Genomic DNA, 24,083 nt, shown 5'->3' on the forward strand with positions numbered 1-24,083 from the left:
CCTCCTTAAACACAGTGTTTTGATTTTCATTTTAGATATTCGACACTTTCTGCCAAATTACAAAGGGTCTTCACTGTACCATCCTTGTCAGCTTCTAAAACCACCGTCAATTAGTTCTGGAAAAGTACCATGTTACCTTCTGCACAGCATTTTCTGTCTGGTAGCTACAGTGAAGAAATGGAAAGTTCTGTTCATTGACTATTCTGTTCGGAGTGTGCACACACAAGAACAGTCCTTCATATACCTATTTCAAGCTTCTAAAGAAGTTTGTCTGACTTCCCTGATCTTGATGTCTCAACAAGACAGCTTTGATTTCTTTGATGTCTAAACACAATATGAGATGGCAGTTGCATAGTCTCTTTATTATTATGTTTTCCATCTCAGATTAAGGTTACAGCTTCATTGTTATTCAGAATGATGATACATTTCTTTACACTGAGAAAAAATTAGCAATCAACCCTTCCATCTAACAATATCAATTGAATACTGTTACTTCCATGTAAAACCAGAGCACACAGTTTCATTATCTCTCTAGTCTTCCTACTCTACCAGTTTTTGCTTTTCTTCTCAGATACAAGCTCCCTGCTTCTCACATTCCTGTTTCAGATCTATTTCCAATAATCATCATCATCATCGGGAGTGGAAGATGTTTTCTTTTATTAAATCTCCAGATATTAGCTCCTGTAATTTTCTGTGTGTACTGTGATTTGTCAAACCTGAGGAAGGTGAAAAAGCTTTTTTACTTAACAACTTTGTTATAAAATACATTGATATTAAATTTTAAGCAACCTTTCAAAATGCTGAATAGTGTTGTATTCAAGAAAGGTGAATGAATTCTAAACATTCTATTACACAAGCCAATCTAGCATTCATTATAATAGTATATTATTAGTTTTACTTTGTTTTATCTGCTTGAAAAAGTAGCAGGAATGTAAAATATTTTCTTCTGCACTGAACATATGCAATCATCATTATATATTTAAAAAAACCCAACCTGCTGATTATAAAATGGCTTAAATAGCCCCAAGTGTCCCTGAAGAGCTACTGTGTACTGTGTAAAAGCTGAATAATCCTGCCCATGTCAGAAGGTGACTCTTCAGCTGTTCAGGATCATGGGCTGATATGCTACCACTTGTAAAAAAAATATTCAAAACACAAGAACATAGAGTTAGGTAAAGATCACTGTCATGGTCTTGGAATTAATCTGCAAGAACTGACAACACTGAAGCCAGTCTAGCAAGAATGAGTAAAGAAACTGTAGCTTTTACTTAAAACCAAAACACGCAGAACACAGCAAATTCACACCAAAATAAGTTCAGTGGAAATATTAATTTTTTACATCCTATTTGGCTCATTTTTCTTTTACAAAGATAGTTTGGAAAAAAAGAATGTGTTCAAATACACTTTATATTTAAATACATACTGAATGCACTATTTATGTAACACCAGAAGTACAGTCTCTGCAAAAGTACTCCAAACCATTATTGCTCAGTGTTCTGAATAAAATACTTTAAGTTATTTATGAAGGCACATTGATAGAAGAAAAGATGTTTCAATCATCTGTATTTCGTTTAATCAACAAAATAGGGGAATTCACTTTGGCCCCTGTGCTTAGAAAAATATGACTTTGATTTTCAAAATCTCCTTTCTGTAATATTTACTCCTAGTATTTACATGGTAGTTTCTTCCCATTCAAGCTCCACATCACCTGCAGAAGAAACAGATACATTACATTAACCTACCTTGTAAACAAATATTAACTAACGGCAGGTAACTGTTTTTCACTGAATTTAAAAGATCTTGCATGGAAAAAAGTGGGGAAAGCTTGAGCAATGACTATCACTATAAGGGGGAATAAAAAGCAGCAAAAGGCTAGATATGTATATTTTTGAAGCAAAAAAATGCGTGTCAAAGGACTTTTTTCTGCTTCTTAATCTGGACAAGTCATTGCACCTGCTGTGAAAAAATAATTTTGACACAGTCTGTATCTCCTTACCTTCCATGGCATCCAGAGAGTCCATCTTTTGCAGTGCTGAGTAATTTACAAAACATAAGGGCTGACTATTTCCCTTGGTTGTCAACAGATCCAATACACATTGATGTAAAAAAATGTATTGTGCCTGTAAGATGTGAATTTAAAGATGCTTGATTAGAAGAAAAATGTACTTGTAATACCAAATAACCTTTTTACTTTTTCTATAACACCTAGAAATATCTCAAAGTAACTGAAGTTTAACTCAGCAATCTCAGTACTTTGGTGACCATATTGTGTATGCCTGATCTGATTTCAATTATTATGAAGAATAACGCTTTAAATTTGTCAAAACATGTTAATCCTTATGACTAGTAAGATGTATGAAATTAGACTAACCATAACTGAGGGCTACTCCACAATTTTCTGTGACTGTTTATTCTGTGAACAGACATTTTGCCACTAAAGCAGACTGAAGAAACTGAACCATAAGAATGTAATATCTAGATAAGAAAATTTTCCTCTTTCTACCATAGAGAAAACCAGCAGGGTGCACTCAAATGCAGAAGTTCAAGTAAATCTAAATGTATATGTTTTAGTAGAATGCACCAGTGCTAGGAACAAATCAACCTGGTATTTTGAGTGATACTTCTCGAGCTGTAGCCTCATTTTTAACAGATGATAGCACAAAGACTGGGCAACTAAAGTTAATTTGACACTTCCAGGAAATACAGTCTGAAAAGAGGAAAACAAAATACGACAATGTAAGAATGAAATAAAGGAATGAAAACTGATAGAAAGATAATAAATGGATTAAGCATATATTCACATAGGAGAAGTATTTTATATGTAGATGCAGAAAATAAGACATGTGTTCAGGTTGGAAGAGACCTCTTGAGACCATCTGGTGCAACTACCCACTGCTCAAGCTGGGTCAGCTAAAACATGTTGCCCAGGACCTTGTTCAGATGGACTGGAATATCTGCACCAAAATCATACTATTACCATTGACTTTTGCACCGACAAAAATATTTATGTAATTTTTCTGCTCAGTAATTGCTATTTTGTTTCAGAACTGCCACCAATTTGCAATTCAAGTGTCTCAGATGTATGAGAGAAATTTGCTTATATAGACAAGTTTTATGGTCACAGCTCCAGAGCTGTGGGGGTAATTAAAACAGCTTTTCCCAGGCCTCCTGCAGCATGCAGTACCATCACACTTTTCAATAACTTTCTTTCTGAAATAATAGCATGGCATTACTTCAAACTAGCCCTTGTACTAGGCAAGAAGATAAACTTTAACATGTCCGCTGGACAAACATGGACTTTTAGAATGAAGGTCTGAAGTTTCAGTGGAGTTTAGATTGGTTATTCCAGTTCAGAATGCAGACTGAAAGCTCCATAATCTCTTGGACTCATACAGCTACTCCTGATGATGTAGCAATGAAAATCTTTCTGGGTTTGCCAGGGGAGAGTGAGGCAGGCTACCTGGGCATTTTATGTGTAACTAGTTATTTTCCCAGTTAGAATCAATGAGAATCTTAACTATTCTCATCCATTGGCTACAGTAACAGATCAAGACTCTGTTAGAAAAAAACCCATTATTTTGAAGCTATAAACAAGAAAAATACAGGTCTGAGAGCAATCAGCTTTTATTTACTCATAGAACTTACAGACAGTTTGACTGAGGGATTTCTATACTGAGTCCTGGGGAGGCATTGCTCCTCTAATTTATATCTTCTGTGCTGATCACATAAAATCTGATTAATAGGCAACTCAACAGTGTTTTATAACAGAACTCTTGGAACAGTTTGACTTTTGAATCCACCATAAAAATTTACAAGATTTATTCCCTTTGGGCAAGTTTTGTCGATGATCTGACTTTTGTACTGTTGCGAACATGAGCTAGAAATTACCTAGACAGAGAACAGCCAATCTCAGAATTTTACTGCTAGCATACAGATGGATATTTGATTTGTTAGAAAATCTGAACTCTGACACCATCGTCTTGTATTGCATTTGAGCACACATTTTCCTAGCCCCTGCCAAAATATTCAAATGAAGAGGTACACAAAAATCATGTATATTTTAAAAACAAACATTGATCTTATTGAATGTCTCACTGTTTTAAGATTTTATTTTGGGAGCACTCCTATTAAATTGTCTGCCAGCCTTTGATTTATTTTTAGATGATTCTACTTCTAGTCAAAAGTGTAAGAGAAGGACCAAAAATAGTCCCAGAATTCATCATCACAAGAAAGTGCTGGCCATTGCTTAGCGGCATCAAGATTTCAAAAGGAAAAATTTAGAGCAAATGGTAATCAGACTGCACCTTACAAGATACATCATGCCAGAGTATCACCAGAAGGTCTCAAAAACGTCTGAGGAAGGGTTAACTGCTTTGCATATTCTGACATACTTTTTACATATTCTGATGTGATATGGACTAGCAGAATTGCATTCCCAATGGAGAAAGTCTCCTTACATTAAAATCAATTTAAATCCATCAGTCATGTGGAAGTTCATCCTGAAACTACTCCTCCATACTGAGAAGCTGGTAAATCACACTGTAGACTCAAAGGCTTCAGGCTGCCCTGGGTTAGATCTGGCCTGCAGGAGACTTATGCCAGAAGCCTTATCCAAATAAAGCTGATTTCCATTCCACTGGGCATTTAGGATCAGCTTTAAATTCTTCTATTATTCCTTTACGTATACTCAGAATTCCAGATACAGCAGAAGGAAGTCTTCCTCATCAGCAGATCGTCAATGACTTATGTTCATACAAAATAAATCTGCCAGAAATGTACTTTTTAGACCCAAAACCCACCACTGATTTTGAAAAGTTTGAAACCTGTACTTAAATCTATCCATATGTGCTATTTTATTTCAAGCAATTGAAAAAGAATCAAGGAATCAATAATGAGTTCAAAGGTAAATGAATATTTTAAAGTCTGGTGGACTATGTGACATATGCATACACAAAAAAATTGCACTTAAGTAGTAAATGAAGTCAAATCAAGTAGTGAATGAGCAAATCCATTTTTAATTTAACAATTGTTCTTCATTCAAAACTTGAAATAAAATTTCTTAGAGACTGAGAAATTATTATTTAGCTTCTAAAAATAAATAGCACTCTTTTCAGCACTTGTCAAGACTTTGCTGGCTAAGTATACTTAGGTGGACACATACAATATATTTCCACAATGCTTGAAATAAATGAAAGCAGAGTTTGGTAGAAAATTAATTATACAGCTGATTGTTATGAGCTTTCTAGTCTTGTTTAGTAGATCAGAGGAAGAGATGACTAATTTTTCAACAACAGGAAAACACAATAGATAAATCTTACCAGATTCTGTACCATACACATTCTTTCACTTCTTAGCTCAGCTACAAGTCCATAGATATCCACAAAATCATGGTCATTTATATGTTGGGTTAAATGGTCAAGTGCAATATAAACACCTGTTCTTCCAACACCAGCACTGCAAACATGATAAACAAGATAAAATAAAGCTATTATTTTAATGCTTTTAGCATTTTCTTGGAATGTTCTGGATAAATTGTTTATTATGAAAAGAAAAACTTTTGAAAAAAAACCAAAATCTTTTTTCAGTATTTACATTTTGTGAATTCCTTGCTGAATTGGATCAAGTGAAATCTGGATTTGAAGCATTTTCTAATTTTGAGTCTACAATTTCACATTTTCATAATTTTTTTTTTTTACTCATTTATATGACCCAAACCTGTTTGAACAGATTCCTATAGCTTTTCTGTGAGTTTTCTAGAGCTCATTAATTGAGAGGAAAAAAAAGCATAAGATTTTGCGAAATCACACTTGGATTCTGTGATACTTCTGGTGTTTGAGACAAAACAACATGGGATCTAGCAAAAAATTTAAAAGAAAATACTTTTAAAGGAGGATGAGTGTGCAAGACATGCTGGTAGGTAGTGTTTTATTTCAAGGTCTCATAATGAATAGGATCGTTTCCAAATTACTGTCAGACTTCTCTGCAATTGGTGTAATCAGTGCAGGGTATATCTCTGCAGACAATCAAGAGATATATAGCAGAACTCTTGAACTTGCAAGATCTAATGAGGAAAAAGTAATGAATGAATTTTCTGGATATGAGAATACATAGTAATGCTCTATAACAATCAGGAATTTGAGCACAGGTGGATGTGCCATGCTGGCCCCTTCATACATCTCCGTTCTGAAAAGCGGATAGAACTTGCAGAGAGTCCCCACAGAATACAAGTGTCCTGAAAATATGAAGACCATATTGTTCTCTCCTGTAATAATCTCTCTGGCCATTGCAGTAGAGGGAAATGTTCATCAAAGAAAACGATATCAAATAAATGAGGCTTTACCACCCTTTGTGAGTGGCACCCATAGGATGCTGAGGACAAATAAAAAGACCTCCCATGCATGATAAAGTGGTTTGGGAAAAGATTTGTAGCATCAAAGCCATCTTTTCCTTCCTCTTATTTCCAGACTCACATCAAGTGAGAATGAGGCAAAGACTCAGTAGCAGACCTATGAGTTCAGATCCCTTTTATGGAGCCCACTCATTCAGTGGGAACACTGACCTGCACAAAATTTGCAAACACACTCATCGGTTTCCTTAAGACTTAGGCCTCCCCACACACTCACTCTTCGAAACAGAAGTTTAAGGGTGCTAATGAAATCAGTGGAAACTATGACAGCTGAACACCTCTAACCATCAAACCATTTATTTAAGAGCCTAAATATAGGTTTTAGCTGTTTACAGGCATCCAAGATTGAAATCTGGCCTGTGCAAACCCTTATTCCTATTTGTCATTCTCTGTGGCTTCCAAATAGTTTTTTCCTTATGATATGTGACATGTGCCTTTAAAATATATTTTTAATACTTGCTTCTTAAGAAGACCTCTAATTATAATAGAACTAATTTAAACTAACATATGTCATTTTCTATTCCTCTTCTTATGATTAAAGAGGAAAATGGTGATAAACCCAGCATTATTTTATGGTAATTGTTGGAGCAATTATTTCCCATCACCTCATAATCCCATAATGGATTTCCATACATGGAAGCACAGACATTGGCATTTTACCTTCCAGAAGGGAGTAAGAAGGACTGCTGGAGAAACCTTCACTGCTGTCCATACTAGAACCCTATCTGTGCAATCAATCTTCATGGTTGTTCTTCTGGCAACTTCCCTGTGCATTAATACATACTTGAAATTCTAGGCTACCAAATGATGATTTGGTAAATACACTTACCTGCAGTGAACCACCATTGGTGTGCTATCATGTGCTCTACTTGCACGGATGAGTTTTACAAAATGGATAATTGGTGCAGTAGTTTCAGGGACTCCATGTTCTGGCCAAGAAGTAAAGTTACACTGCCGCACCATCATGCAGTCTCCATGCTGAAAAATACAAAATAATGCAGTTTTTACAGAAGAAATGCTACAGAAGGTTCAGTAAGGTATATGTAACCATCTCTGTAATTTCATGTAAAAAATAAAGTTAGAATAGCATAATAATTATAGGATTTACTGGCATGAAGGGATAATTTGTTGTTCACAGAACTTCTGGGATGTTTTTTGAGGGATGGCATCAAGTCCATCTTTCAGGAAGTATTAGTGACTTCAAGCAGTCACTCTTCATTTGACTTTAGTCATTATATCACTGTAATTTGTAGATTGCGGGTTGAAGTTTCTATGGCCCATTTAGAAGTTTATTGAGCTAGGATGACAAATCTGTTCAGGAAAAAGCAACCATTCTAAGACTGATCCAGTGTAGTGAAGGCAAACACACATACATTGGTAAACATAGATACATTTTCTTTCATGCTCTCTCAATCAGAGCAGCAGCAACAGTAAACCTCAAAAAATAGGTTATGATCTGATACCTAGATTACTTTTGAAGGATGTAAAAATGAAAGAACAGGATCATGCCAAAGGACTGTCTAGTTCAATATGCATTTCCAACCGTGGTCGAAAAAATGTTAGGGAACATTATAAAACATGACAACAATATATCTGTAGTTCCCCAGAATATCCTTTCCATTCTTAATAGTTTTTGACTTTTGAGCTGCCTCAGTCAGAGACAGTAAACTGATATTTAATAATAGTACACGTCAGTATTTTCTTCTACTGATTTATGGAGATTTTTTGAATCCCTGTAAGTTTTTAGACTTCACAATATCCTGCAGCAAGGAGTACCACAGTTTAATCAAACGTGTAATGAACCAGTTCCTATTTTTTTAGATTTCTTTTGAACCAATTGCTTGCTTCTTTCTTATTGCAAGAAATATTGAACAACTGTGAACAAGTATGTGTGGCAATTACTTTGTAGTTGTACTATTTTTTTAAAACTGATCAACATGGAAGAGGAGTTACTTTGCATGCACAATGGCAATGGTTTTGAGTTATTTGCTTCACATACGCTTTTTACCTTCACTGGAAGATCATCAAGCATCCACCCACTTGTGAATGGATGTACAATCTTAAAACCAGCAATACAGCACATTTAATGACATGCTTATAGAGGGCATAGCTTCTTGTGCAAGGTAGTTCAGCTATAGTAAATGGATCACCCAGTCAATTCAGATTATCTTCTTTTCAGCCTCACCCTCATTAACACAAGTGACTTTGCATTTCACTGGCATTCATTTTTATTCTAAATACTCCTTTTTCCAGTCTTGTTTCTCTATGCTCTATTTTTAGCTGAAAAAAAGGTTTATATTCTCTCAATCATTTTTAAATGTTCAGTTTCTCTGTACTATCTGCACAACATACCCTTATGGGGTGACAGCTGAGACAAGTCCCTAGCTGCTGTGTGCCCTTTGGCACGTGCACATGCCACAGGGTGATAATGCCTGCATTTGGACAGCCAAGTTCAGGTCCTAGGATCTGGCTACACAACATACAACACAGATCAATGCTGGGAGTGCAAAAGAAAGCTGACCTAATTTTGGGTCATAATCCCCAGATTGCTTTTTGAGCCCGCCTGCTGCTCTGACTTAATGCTGGGTTATAATTTTTCCAAGGCATGGAAACTGTAGTTGTGGATCATGACAAAGGTGAAGATCTCTTCTGTATCCTTACTTTTCCTTCCCAGCACAAAGCGTGGGAGTAATACTTATATTGGGTGAATCTCCTGGGGGTGGAGGCCAATGGCTGGTGGTACAATGCAAAGCAGCTGCACCAGAGAATCTTGCCCTTTAATCTGAGAGGGATACATTCAAAGAGATTTGTCTGATCCCAGAATGGTTAGCATTACTCCTTTCTAGAAGAGATACTGAGGTGTCCAAGCAGAAACTTCACCTCCCACCAGACCAGAGGTTCAGTAACCTTAAAAGGTCCTTCATAGCATGTTGGACATATTTCTGAGTTCTTTGTGACATATATTCTCAGGAAATAAAACATGAATGAAAACAAAATGCAGGACAACCAGGCAGTAAAATGTATATACACTGAAAGATTAAAAGAAGAATATTGAGGGAGTAGTTGGGTGGAATATAGTGTATCTGATGTTCTTTGAGGTGTTGGATGAATTTTTTCAGTCAACTTCCAGTTGTGGCTTACCCTTTCAATTTTTAGATCTCTGATGGTCCAGTCTATTTGAATATCTTCCATCAGTTTAGTAATCACTATATCCCCAAACACAGTCACTGGTTTATTGTCTTCTGGCCAGTACTGATGACATCTTATCTGCAGGGAGATGATTACTAATTAAATAAAAATTATCATATTATAATCTTGACAGAAATTACATACAGAATTTCCAGTTGTATCAAATGCTTTTAATTGGTTCACTGGTAACTTACACGCCCTTTTTCAAAACATTGTGTGAGCATCACAAGCGTTTTAGCTCTTGTCTCCCACACCATTCTCCAGAAATCACCCACTGTTCCTGGTAACGGTCCCTGAGTTGCAATAAACTCGTTTGGACATAAATAGCCCTAAGAAAGAGAAAATATTTAATACATAATGGTTGGCAAGGAAACAAAAGAGTTTGCATGTGACTCATAGTTGTGCTTGTATCTGCCATGCCTAAGGCTAAAACCTTGTCAGACATACTAAGCGAATTGGCATATGCCTGGTTAATCACTGCATGGCAGGCTGCCTTGGAAAACTAAGGAAGTAATGGCATTTTTTTTATAGTCCAGTTATGAAACAACATTCTACTGAAGTATGGGAAGTGCCATGGTAATATAAATGCATTTAGCAGAGAAATTACAGGGACATCAGGTCATCAAATCCCATTAAAAAATATCTAAGCCTTCATATTAGCCTTACCACAGATCCAGCCAGAGGCCACCAAGAACTATGTCAAGAGGCAGCCAGCAAAGTAGAATTAAATAGTGCTAAGGAGCAGTGGAGCCAGGGAAACAACTAAGGAACAGTCTGAGAGCTAGTGCAAGTAATACACCCACTAATGACCTTGCTCTTTGGTGATTGTCAGGGATCTGCTGTAAGTTACAGCTGGAGCTTACTCAAATAAATGATCTCTGATGAAAGGTTTTCAAGAAACCTACTGTAGGTGTTGACTTCTATTTTAGTGTTGGCTTCTGCTCTTTAGTTAATTTATAAATTGGTGTAAAACTTGGGGAGAAGGAAGTTTGTTGAAAAAATCTGTGTAAGTGCTGTGAGTGCACGAGTTCACCTGGATCTGACTCCTCATAGAAAAGAAGCATACCTACAGGAACTATTATGTACTACAGAAAGTCTAAAATAACAACAGTGGCAATAATAGCAATAAATTTATGCTGTAGAACTAGCAGTTTATAATATCACAGAGTTCTGCTTATTGCTCAAAATGACTGACACAGTGTTTTATAGCACCACCAAAGCTTCTTGTTGGAATTATAGCCCTATAATTCACAGCTGCCTGTTGCTTACTCCATTTATAATATACAGAACAGGTGGCAGTGGGAAACTATGCTAATCCTCCTTAGTTTAAGAGTGAGGTGAGAAAAAATAATTCAGGGAGCTCACAGTTCAGTTACTGACTTTGTTTAACCAATGAAAGCAAAAGTAGCAGCAGAGCTCCCATTTGTTAAAACTGTATACCAGACTTCTCTTTTCCTCTCTTTACAAATGTGCATATGTAAATAGACCTAGGTGATTAGGTATGTAAATACACATACATATTGCATGTTTTCAGCTATATGCATTTATATATTTATACATCTACAAATACGGAAAGTGAGAGCATATAAAGGGAAAAACTTTAGCCTTGAGAAACCACAACACTGGAATTGTCTGTTCACTGATGAATGGTCACCTAAAATGTATGCATACGCGCAAAATCTCAGCAGGGAACACTCTGTAGCTGGATTTTGCATCTGTTTGGAAGTTGCTGTTCATGTTCACTGCCTAAGGCTTGGTCTGTCAGTGATAGAAGGGTAAAGACTAGGCCATGCTCCAAGTTGCCTGCTTTCCTTCTCAGTCACTCTGTGTATGGTCCCAGCATCAAGTGGCATGGTTCTTCCTATCTGCTAACCCTCGGAACAAAGACATTCCATAAAAAGGCCATAAATAGCATTTGCTGATGAGAAAGGAAGATCTCTCAGCTCTGTTGCTTATTCTCTGTAATGTCTCTTAGTTACCTGGAAATAACTATTTCTACTTTCCTTTGGGTCGTCTGTTTAGACTACAGTCTGCATGCCTTGCTATGTGTTTGAAAAATGTTTAGTGTAAACCAAGTCTTGACTTCATGGGAGATCACCAGCCACTGCTAGAAGAGATTAAATGCATAACTATAATTCACACTTTGAGCTTCAATAGGACAAAAATGAGATAAAAATAGAGATGAAGAATTTACTGAGCACACAATAAGAAAATGGAAAGTCTGGGAAGAAAGCTGAGGATGAAAAATACGGTATTACTTTCTTCTTCAAGAAACCTACTTTCATTTTCCTCCATCATAACTTTCACAAAATAATAAGGAACATGCCAAAACTGTTAGCCACTTCTATGAAAATTTTCAGTTCAGTAATCTTTGCATTGTCCTATTCATATACAACAACTTTAACTCCAGAATCAAGAGACCAAATAACACCTATTTAAACAACTGACCTCAGTGGGAGTTCCACTATTGTCTTTAATGATAATGATATGAGATAATTTATAAAAAGGAATTTGCTGGACACAGTTTTGATTATTACTGGAAATAATTTCTTAGCAATGAAAATGGGACATGTGTACTTTTAAATTTTCATATTTAGTGACACAGGAGCCACTTGAATAATGCCATGGCAACAGTGGCTTTCTTCTACCAGAAAACAAATACAGTAAAAATGTGAGAGACTTTCTACTTACAGACACATAGCTGGCATTAATGTAGTCAGATCCAGGAATACCAGCATCAGGCATCAGCTTTACTCTGTTGTTATTATCTATCATGGAAGTAAAGTCTAGTTAATGAAAAGATTCATTCAAAAACCATAAAACATGTAAAAAGTATTCCTGGAGTGCTAAGAAATAAAAGAATAGTGTTATTTTTGCTAATCTAACAATATTTGACAGAGTAGAACACTAATTACAAAGGTAATTTAAACCTCTTCCACTACTGTATAGTCTTTCTTTAATGTTCCAGACATGTTGTATATAATACTTTTTAATTTAAATGGTGAATGGGCCAAAACCTCCAGTGTGATGTATATATGGGGGGATTCTCTACCTAAAAGTATCCTGTGTACTTCAAGCCATGCTGTTCCAGCACACACAACTTCTGTGTGAATCAGAGAGTAGGGTCAGGGATCTGATAGTTTTTTTCTATATACTTGCTGACCAGGTCTCAGATCTGATTCAGATTCTGGCACTTTTCCATAGTTTTAATTTTTGGATGTAAGGTTAAGTCATTAAAAAAAAAAAAAAGAGGGTTTCTGATTTGGTCCCACAGCACAAATGCAGAAATTACAATATCCAAGAAACATGTCACGTGTACCAGAAACACCAGAATATTGGTGTTTGGTCCCCAACTTAGTAGAGACCATTGGAATAAAAAGTTAAATATTTATGAAACATGTCTGTTTATGTTTTATTGTGTGTCATGAATATAAATTTTTAGTGACTGTATCTTAGAGTATGACTTGAACATGGAAGTAGATAGCAGGAGCAGCTGCTCTGAAAAGTTAATAGCACAGAATGTAGCATTATTAACCAAGGAATCCCATGCACTCCATCTCACATCACAGCTAATGCCTAAAATAATAATGACATTTCTTGTCTTATTAACTGAAAAATGAAGCAGTGTTGAGTATAGAGAGACAGACTCCTGTCTCCTGTGATAATATCTAGCCTGGGCTTATAAGTTACCATACAGTCACTCTGATCTTCTGTGCAACCTTTGTAGCACACGTACACATATCCACAAGAAAGCATATCTAGACTTCTGAGGTAGCTGAATGCACAAACATATGGATTTTATATGTTTAAAAAATTACTTCTTTCTAAAGGGGAAAAAAAAACAATGAGGAAGAATGTTAAAGAGTTTGCTACATGGCTTGAATTACAAAGCCAAGAAACTATTGAGGCTACAGTTTCTTGCACCTGCATATTAAAGCTTGTGAGAGCAAGTTGAAAGCTATTTGCAAATAAAACTGTCTTTAAAAAAACCCACAAAGTAAAAACGGATTACTCAACAGAAAATTATTTCATAATGTGGACATGATTGTACTGCCATTTCAAAGACAGATCAAAAAAAAATACACTTGCAGTCCAAATATCTGTTACACTACTGAAAGTAAAGAGCAAAATTTAGAAGTTGGTCAGTAAACACACATACATGGCTTTATGTTTGGGAAACGATTCTTAGACCTGTTCCAAGGCAGATCAGCATCAGTTGAAGCAAGGTCTTCAAGAAACTTGGGAAGTTCCTACAGAGGAATAAATGTTAGTTGGAAAACTTTTGCACTTGAATGAATTTAAAATATGACACACTCATCCAGTAAGAGGAAAAACTCCAGTTCTGCAACTGTGCATTTCTAAGAATAGCTGGAAACATTACAGAGCTTTTCACCTCACTGTCAACCCCAGTTACACCAGCAGTGTTGGATACAGCACTGCAGACAATGCTGTCAAGTTGAACAATTAAGCTTACATGAACTTTCACCTTTACAAGCCTGGATGAAGTCAGTCTATCACCTTTTGCAGTTCTTTTCTGGTTTTTTACATGAAGTCACATGCTTGGTTACTATGCCCTACTGACTCAGCCTTAGTCTTGGATAATGCCTTTTCCTGACTCCTGTAACTTGGGAGGTTTTGTGGTACAGCATGAGAACTGATGAGAATTTAATTGAGTTGAGACAACTGGCAATTAGCTATTGTTGATGGGACTGTTTGTGAAAGGGGTGGCAAGAGATATCTTGGGTTGTACTGCAGTTTCATAACTGGTCATTAGTTCTGTTACTGGAGGACAGAGAGATAAATCATTCATGTTGAGGCACTTATTTGATGAGGATGTTTGTGTGCATAAACAGGTATAATTTACAAAGTTGATTAAAAGAGTGGAGACAACTTGTTAATGGAGGAAATGTGTTAAAAGTGATGATCTCATCGTGGTGTTAAGAGAATAGAAAACTCAGAAAAGGCAGAATTCCAAATATATTGTTAACTTTAATAGAATTTCCCTTTGCTTGACAAATGTTATGCAAATGCAAATCTGTTTTTTATATCTAAGATATAAATTAAGAGATCCACCTCTTGCTTTGAATGAGTACAATACAAAATTACTCTGCTTGTGCAGAGTAATCCCTTCAAATTTGTATTTTAATATTAGTGGTTACTGTCTGCATGGGCTACTTCCAAAAGTTGGGCAGATAGCCTTACTTTCAGGCTCAATATTAATTATTTTCAAGTGCCCTTTTGCCCAGGTATTCGAGACAGTTTGTATTTTATAAATAGAATTTAATGGGAATCTACTAGCAAATAAATAAATAAATGAGAGAGGTAATGAAAAATGGAAAACCAGGACTGTTTTACTGCAGTGCTTTTCTTTCATTGTTAACTCAAGTATTTTGTCAGCCTTGTGTGCAAAACACAGTTAAAGGGGGAGATGTTAAAATTCCTCTCATTCAGAAAACTGAAACTCTCCCACAAAGTTTCTGTCATTGAATGTTTTCATGAAGGAAGAACATACACAAAATGCTTATTTTGCATTTTGCAAGTGTTTTGGGCTATGGAATCCCATATGATGTGAACTTCAACTTCCTTCATTTGCCTCACTCCTCCAAGTTTTAGCTTGCCAGTTAGCTTGTGTAGAGGTAGCACCATTTACTGGTAGCAGTTTGTAGTAGAGAGGAAACAGAGAAGCAGATTTTGTTATTTTCATAGTAATGCTTCCATGGCTGAACAAGTGCTCAAAAGCCTTGTATCAATTCTCTGCATTAGCAGGGATTTCAGCCTTAATTATTATTTTCAGATTTGGGAAAAGACTATTTGTGTTCCCAGACTCCATGACAAATTTTCACAGAAACCATGTTTCTTTGCAAACTCATACAGCTTTGAAATAAACAATTTGCATTTTGTTTACTGCAGTACTTTTATGGCACTGTGGTGACATTTTGAAGTATTTCATTCTTTTATTCATGAACAAAACTTATCATAAAACAAGTATTATACTAGTATTTCTGTTTCAGTAATTTTCCAGCTACTAAAAAAGCTTAAGTTCCCAAATGTATCGAGAGACACAGGAATCAGCTTGAAAGCTGGAAGTGTGAATAGCGGTGAGGTGGTGCCCATCATCAGTTACTTTGGCTTCTTATGGTTTCTTTAAATTTGTCTTCTCTGACAAGAAATGGATCTACGTCCATTCTGAGGTCCGGATTCCCTTCTCATCACATTTACACACAGGTCATGTTCACATGTGGACCAAGATTGACCCCTGAGGATGTCCTGGCCTGGCAGTTTGGTCAGTCAAGCAAATTAGATGAAATCAGGAATGTTCATGGGTTACAAGACTATGTGAAATGGAAAGAGTCACATTTATACTGGAAAACTCCAAATCATTTTTGTTGCCCACAAATTGCCTATTGTAAATTATCTGTAGACTACTTTACCTACCAAAGCATATCTTAGAATTTTCCAGGAAGACTGCTAGGTCAAACAATCCAAATTCAACATAGGGAATATACTATCAGGTTATTAGTACAAATTATCATATTCACATGTTCAGTTTCCAATACACCTGAATTTACTAGACACTTTCTGGTAATGAATGTTAATATGTGAAAGTGTTACTGATAGTAAAACTTTCTATCTGTTCAGTCATGTATAATGTAACTATACTCATTCTTGCTCAAGTGAAATAACACTTCTGGTTTTAGGAAAAAATGTTCTTACTTTATTGCTGTGAGAATTTTATGGTGTTTTTTATTATTAAATCCAGACCAATTTTACCTAATGAGCATGACAAAAAAAAACGGTAGGAAAAGCCATTAATCTTTATACACTTTTGTTAGTGTTCTCTTGGAAAGTGAAATATTATAATTTAGCAGAAGAAAAGCCAGTTGTTAAATCTCTATTTTTGTTAATCGAACTGGTAAATTATTCATGGTAAATTTATAAATCCAAAATAATAAAAATCACTGGACACTGACAAATTATTTTTGGGCAAATGACTGTATGGGTAAAGAAAGATAATGATGATAAAGATTCTGAAATAACAAGAAGTTATTGTTGAGAAAAAAAAATGATAGCCATAAAATATTACTTAATGAAGATAGTGAAAACTTTGAGATCTAAATTTGAAATGATACGTGTATTATATTATCTGTAATGTATATTTTGAGAACTAGGCTCTTTTCAGAAAGCAAGACAGGTTGGCTGTGTTTATCTGCTCATGTAAGGAGATGGAGACTATTCACATGGAAGCTATTCTCAAGAGCATAACAAATATGACCCACTACTTGTAGAGGAACAAAAAGCTAAGTACCATGTGCAAACCTTTTACTTTCTGCACCAAAATCTATGAAAGGAAAACATTTCTGAGGCAGTGGCAGTATGACTGGGGCCTGAAAATTTCACAGAATGAACATTAACTCTGTTTTTGGAGTCATCGTCACTCAGGAAAATGAACATATTTATAGCAGTTAAATATACCTGTGCATATGATAGAAAACTCTAAATAACTTGTTCTTAGGTAATCTACATATACAACACTACATATGTAAAAACATAAATATGGTGGTCTTGAAATGTTGGAGACTAAAGAAGATCATCTTTGGCTGACACTAAGGTGAATAATTCTGACCAGGTTGCAGTATAGACTGCAGAATCCAAATCAGTGTACTATTACTTTCTAAACAATCAACCTGGTAATTGGGTATTGATTATCAAGGCCAGAGTCCTTCATGGCCTTGCCTGCTTAAAATGGACATGAAATGTGACACATGAAACGACTGAAGGTCTTGCGATGTTGTGACAACTGCTAGCAACATACCGAAAATTCTTCCTGAAACTTTAGGTTGTTGTTTGTGCAAAGCCCTTCAACATGTTGTAGAAAGGATTTCTTGCTTATTGGCCTGAAAATAAGGACAGAAGAATTAGAAACCCATAGGGAATGTCTTTGTCATTCTTTTTATTTAATTGTAGTTTGTTAATAAGCAATGTTTTCCAGTTCAATGGAAACTGATACTTACAGAAAATGATAAATTGCTTACAGCATGCTTATTTGATTTCTTTTCGATCACTTAAAAGGGAAACATTTTATCCCCTTGTTGTTCCCCTTCACAAAATTTTTAATGTTGCTAATGTTAAGAGTACTGTAGGCTATGATTGTTTTTATAGGTAACAGCATTTCAAGGCAAGGTTTTGACATTAAAGTAAATTTGTGAACTTATTATTGCATTCTAAGCTACATAATACTTCTTTGTCACACCGAAAACATTTTATACTTTGCAAGGTTTTAGACATATAAAATATTGCGGTGACCTCATTCTCATAATGACATGGTTTTTAAATCCTGAGGAGGTTAAATAACTCTGTATTACTTCCCAAGCTAAAACACAGACATGCAGGCTTCACCCCAGAGAGAGAGAAAGCATTTCTCCAGTTACCATGCAATTAGTCATGCTTTTATGATTTATACGCAGCTTGGAATTTTTTTCTAATAAACATAGAGGAGGGAACCACACGTTGAGACTCATCAATGAACACAACATAAAAATCTTTAATAAACTTACTTGATGGATTTTCTATAACTAAGTAACCTGCAACAGAGATTTTTGTTAAGTATAGCAAGCTGAGAGATAACCAATATTGTGCATGTTTATAGATTCTAGATTAAATACCAAGTAACTAAAGATTGGTTTCCCTTATGGATTCAAATTCAGGTATTTTTGGGTGATTGTCTTCATTAGTTTTTGTCTCAGGTATTGGCAGATATGGATAACAGTTTCTATCTTTCTCTTTAAGTCACTTCACAGTGCTCTGGGCTCATATGGCCCTGGGAAACCCATACTTGCTGCACACCATTACATATATATTTATAGGCTTTATTTTGCATTCTTTACCCAATATCATCCTTCTAAGGACCATTTCAGAGCATCAGGATAGGATTAATCTAACTGAACACAGACACCTATTTCTTAGTTAGTCACTGGATTTCTTTTATAATCAATGAGGAGAAATAGGTGTAATTTCATTTCATTTGAAGCAGATATCTAAAATGAGTCACAGATGAATCATGCTACTGGTGTACCTCTACAGAAACCACAGCTATGGTAGTTTTCCTAAATACTTTAAAAATTAGTGTCCTGGTTTCATGTTCATTTTTCACATGTTCACTGCTGTTTCTGTATATGTCAATTTTAAAAACTGTGATACATATTAAATCTTTAACTTGATCTCACAGCAGGTTTCATGAAGATAGTATATGAGCATCTACACTCAGGGCACTTTCAGATGGCCTTGAAACTTGGTCACAATTGCTTCTGAATGTATTTAGAAACCAGATTTTGAGCACTCAGACCCACAAACCTTGTCTAAAGGACCAAATAAAAAAGTTTGTAATAATTCAGTTTAAAAGATAACCTGCTCCTTCAAAAAATTCTAAGTACCCCTTTTATGTGTCTGTTCCTCCAAATACACATTCTTGCAGAAAATATGACAAAAAGTATTCTCTAATACAAATGTCTACTCCACTGCTGTCATAATTTTAGTAGAAAAGGAAAAAATTGCTTTAAAATAGTTGGTTTATGAAGTTATTTGTAATTATTTAAATTTAATTGAGATGATAAAATGAGATTAATACAATTGCTGAATAATTTATTATTAAGCTTCAGAGAAGTTAATTTCAAGGCTACTAAGGATGCCTTTGTGATGCATACTTTGTTAGAACTGTTACGCTCAAACAAAGCAAACTGGCTATGAAAGCCTCACTGGATCAGTCTCACTGGAGTTAAAAGTATTCACAGAAATAAAGATGCTTACTAAGACAACTGAAGGACAGCTTCAGAGTGAAAAAGAAGGCAATAAGATAAGAAAGCATGCAACTCTTTTTATTCAGAATGTTTAGACATACAGCTTGTGCTTATTGTATCACACAAGTTATTTGCATTACGTGGCAGATGAAACTACCTTCTAGTAGTATTGGCAACATTATAGAGCTAAAGTTTCCTAACAAAAAAGGATTTTAATAGCTGTACCAAAGTACTGCACACAAATATATATTTGTCTTTGAGCAGAACAGAAACTTTTTGTAGCCTTTTTTTTCAGGACAAAATTATAAGCAGACTTTGAAGGGAGGTTACACTTGTTTTTCCTTTGAATTCACCTATTTTCACCATAGAACAACAGAAAAAAGTCATGTCCCAGTTGGCATTCCAGTAATTTTTCAAATACAGTTAGCTCTCAATTTTTTAGCCATGAGGGGCTTACTGCACATAATTTGCAGTAAGAAAATGCAGCTTGGTCATTAGGGAATAAAAATTAATTCTGTGTTGTACGTAAGAAATCCAGGTATGCCATTTAGCACTTCAGTGCTGAAGGTACCTGGATCCAACAGTATAACTTTTTTTAAGAAGCAAGGCATTTATGGGTTGATACTTAAACCTATCTGTGGGAATTTAAGTGAAAGACTTGATTTTTAGAATTACTGAACTGTCACACTTCTGTTAGTAGCAAGTGCACATAGCAGTGGCTTGGCAGCTCAGAAAATAAGATGATTTACTTTCAAATGCCTATAGGAAAGTTAATGTCTAACTTGTCTAACTGCGGCAAAGGAGTTGGCTTTGCTGTGTAAGGATCTTCAGAAGGGATGAATTTTGTATTCTCACTAAATACTTCCAGCAGTGCTCTGTTTCACCATCCTTAGGCTTAAAATAATAGTATTTTTCTATGCCTCTTGACTTAGAATACATAGTAATAATCTTACAGTATTTTGTCAATGAACAAATACTCATCTATCTGTAATCTTGTCCTCCACATTTCCCAGTGTTTTTATAAAACTTAAAAATATAAATATCACTAGATCTTGATAAGCACAATTTAGAATCAAACCATGAAGTTGAAAATTTCCCTATTTCAGCTGGACCATTTCAGATTCCCACTTGTCTGACTCTGAAATGAGGAAAGAAAAACATTCTCTAAGATAAAGAATGCTTTATTGCCTTAAATCTGATTTTCTTTTAAAACAGTGTACTGTTTCATGTGTGGGGTTTTTTTGAAGACTATCAAAAATCTGAATCCCACTCAGATTACTTGTGATAGAGCTAGAAAGAAGCCATTTATTTGTGTTGGCAGTGATAACTGAAGACATATTGTCACACAGACTCAGCTTTCTCTCTGGGTCAATCATCTGAAATCCACAAGGAATTAAAATTTCGTCCAACCAGAAAACTACAGAAATTACTATGTAGGCAAAAGGCTTAACTCATAAGCACCACTGACACTTCCTAGGACCAACAGAGGAACTAATTTTTAATAAGTTAATTGAAAGCAATATGGAGCTTAACCCTTCCTACATATTAAAGGCCTAAGGAAAGAGAACACATGGTCATTTCTTCCATTGTACCAGGACATATACATTCATAAACATTGTTCTCCTGGGACACAAAATTTAGTAATCAGCTGTCAAAAATAGGCTTCCTGAAAGGAAAGTTGTTGACGAAAAAGACAAGGCAGAAGCCATGCCTATCCTTACTCAAAGGAAGACAAGTCTGTCTACACAAAGAAAGAATTTGGCTGGTCTATAGAAATTACTGTGTGTGCAAAATTGTTACCTCAAATATAGACACCCACTGAATGCATAGTATATAGGAAAGATAAGATCAGACAATCATTTTCTATACAATACTTTTCCATAAGGAGTTCTAATTACCTAGTGTTTACAGGAGCTACAGTGTCTGTAATGCAGAAATATTTCTTCTGACCCCATTTTCTTGACAAGCTGTCTCACATAGAGTGAAACAAAAGCCTCAAAGGATCAACTACAAGGTGCAATTTCTCAAGGAAAGATTTTAAAAAACTGGAGATCTAAATGGCTTTATCCTTGCTGCAGAAAGCACTGCAAAAGTAGAGTGCCAGAGAGGTTGTCTCCTAGGTAAGCACCTGGAACAAGGAAGAGTTACTTGTATCTCACCAAACCTGGCGCACCCTGAAAATTTAGGGACAGAATCTATTCACAGAAGATCAGGGTCTGCTTTGAAGGGTGACTTGGCAAACCCTGTGGAGCTGTTGTAAAAGGCAAGTAATGAGAGCACCCAGTATATGTATATCCAGTGCGCTTGATGAAAAAGTATTTAATTCAGTTTAGGTTGATGGGCTATATATATTTTGAACAAGGTTGCTTTTTACTGTTATTAGCTGTCTCACACCATCTCCACCATCAGTGCAACATATGTCCCAAACATTCAAAGTTAGCATTTTGGGTTCATAGGGAAGATCTAATTTTCCAATAAATTCAGTAGGACTTAATTCCCTGCATGCCCTCTGAAAATACACCGAATTGATAAATTGCTTAACAAAAACTTGTTGAGACAGACTGTATATGTACTAGCTAGTATTAGTAATTTTAGACACTGAAGTTTGTCAATAATTTTTTATTATGATCATTATGTTAAAAGACCACTACTGGAACTGGGATTTTCCTCTAATTTCCTGGTCCGAAAAAAAAAATGTTACCCACAAAAAAATTTCAAAGTTGTCAAAATAGAATGCTTGGCACATTTAAATTTCTCTTTTTCTACTCAAACTGACTTTTGTAGCGCAAAATACATCATATTCAAAAAGCTATAAAAATGTGTGAAAGGTAATGTTTTGATTAACCTATACTGAACATTTGCTGGGCTTCAAGATGTTGAATTTTTGATCTTGGAATGATAAAAAGTATTTCCAGTCATATTCATACAGAACAGAAAAATCTTTTTCTACTTTATTGTTTTTCTCATGAGATACCAGCTGCAAAAATTTTCTCAGAATATGAGCCAAGGTCATAAACCATGATTCACTAAGTATAAGAGAATGTCTGAAGAGACAATGGATGAGGGGCAGTCAAGAAGGATCTCATGAAGCAGGGTATTTTGATTCTGTGGATGAACTGTGTCAGCTGCATGTGCCTTTTTTGATTTAGAGTAGCTAAATAATATAATGTCAGAGAAGTGACCAAAAACCTGGTTTCCCCCTTCAAATGAGCACTGAATGGGATGATTAGTAGGTAGAGGAAAAAAATCTATATTATTCTTCTATCACCCAGGATTTTCACACAAACTCCCCATTGCCCTTTCAGGGTAGGAACCTGGACCAGATTTCTGTTGATTTACTGCTATCTGAAAAATACAAACATGCCAGTCTGGTAAAGAAATCTGCCCACCTCTGCCCTCCTCGTACACTTGCAAGATGCCACGAACTGAAACACTGCAAGTTCTGCAAACACAGATGAGATAGCTACCTAAATGCGGCCAGTGTCGATTGTGCAGATGCAGTGATGCCCATTCCAAGTGCATGGGAAATTTGTGAAGGTTAGACTGTAGTCATCAACATTAAATACAATAATTAAACATGCTAATATGTCACTGCTTTAACCACAAATCATGAGAATGATAGGGTCAACACAAGAACTGGGACTGTAATTGACTTCAACATCGTTTTTCCCCAATGGCAACAGGTACAAAGGTTCTTTCATTATGCAACTGTGGAAGTCTAAAAACAGGAAAAAAATATTTTAGTCATTAAGTTTTGCAGTAAGCTGTCTTGGTAAATGCTGCCATGCTTCTGCCAGCTCCTTGATATAACTCATTGTTACCAGGAAGGATGCTACTATATTAAAGACAGGTACTAGAGACACCTAAAATGTCCCTTTTGGCTATTGACTTTACTAGAACAGAATATTACACATAGTAAAAGATTCTTTGAGACTTAAAAAAAAAAGCCAAAATAAACTGAAATATTTTGAACAGATAAAGGATATCCTGTGCCTCATTACCCCTCATGTTATCTAGGAGAGAACCTCAGGACATTTTCTGTCTTCCAGCTGAAAAGATATCATGAATTCTGTCCTTAGGAGCTCTCAATTAATGCCTGCACTTCAAACTTCAACAGTTTGTCATAATGTTCAACAAAGGACCTGGGCAAGGAGCCTGCTGTAGCTTCAGTGCCACTACGGTTTGAAAAATAATAATCCAAAATTTTATCAGCTGCATCCTGTACCTTACAATGACAGCAGGAGAGAGTCTTTGCTTTTGACCATTAAAGGACAGTTGGAAGGAGGGAAGAGAAAAGTACAGATGGAAGGACATGACAAATTGCAAACCAAATTGTGAGACTGACTCATTAAAAAAAGGGTGATGTAACTCAAACTGCTGAAGCACTGTTCAATAAAGGTCTTGCTGTGCATAAATCACATAATGAAGTGTACATGAGTATTAAATATTATAGTTTTCAATTACCCTTTAGAGTTTGAGACTGTAAAATTTTAAAATACATGCAATTTAGACAGAAAAGTGGTAGAATTGTATCTGCAAACCAACAAAGGATATTTGACTGTGTGGATATGTTGCTGAGATTGTAGGGGCATAGTATGAAACAGCTGTAGTTTGTGTACTAAAGACAGCTGAGGAAAAAAGATAATTTCTCTTAAGTATATATATCCTAACTTCCAAAGAAAAGAAACAGCATG

The 24,083-nt window shown here is 35.6% G+C and overlaps 1 protein-coding gene across 1 annotated transcript in view; it reads right to left on the reverse strand.

Annotated features, from left to right (window-relative positions):
* Positions 1-341: 341 nt before the first annotated feature.
* The window catches only part of PTPRQ (protein tyrosine phosphatase receptor type Q), a 124,509-nt gene continuing 100,767 nt past the window's right edge, over positions 342-24,083 (reverse strand). Inside the window, exons 52-60 of the mRNA XM_042017676.1 lie at positions 17,409-17,490; positions 13,755-13,845; positions 12,287-12,363; positions 9,790-9,924; positions 9,548-9,673; positions 7,236-7,384; positions 5,319-5,454; positions 1,997-2,120; positions 342-1,708 (exon numbers count right to left, since the gene is read on the reverse strand). Of these exons, the coding sequence (XP_041873610.1) occupies positions 1,671-1,708; positions 1,997-2,120; positions 5,319-5,454; positions 7,236-7,384; positions 9,548-9,673; positions 9,790-9,924; positions 12,287-12,363; positions 13,755-13,845; positions 17,409-17,490 (958 nt within the window). The 3' untranslated portion in view covers positions 342-1,670. The remainder of the gene's footprint in view (positions 1,709-1,996; positions 2,121-5,318; positions 5,455-7,235; positions 7,385-9,547; positions 9,674-9,789; positions 9,925-12,286; positions 12,364-13,754; positions 13,846-17,408; positions 17,491-24,083) is intronic.

This window comes from Corvus kubaryi, unplaced genomic scaffold (genome assembly GCF_017639235.1).
Source record: "Corvus kubaryi isolate FWS band 111438036 unplaced genomic scaffold, C.kubaryi_AGA036_p1.0 137, whole genome shotgun sequence".
In the NCBI taxonomy this organism is placed as follows: Eukaryota; Metazoa; Chordata; class Aves; order Passeriformes; family Corvidae; genus Corvus; species Corvus kubaryi.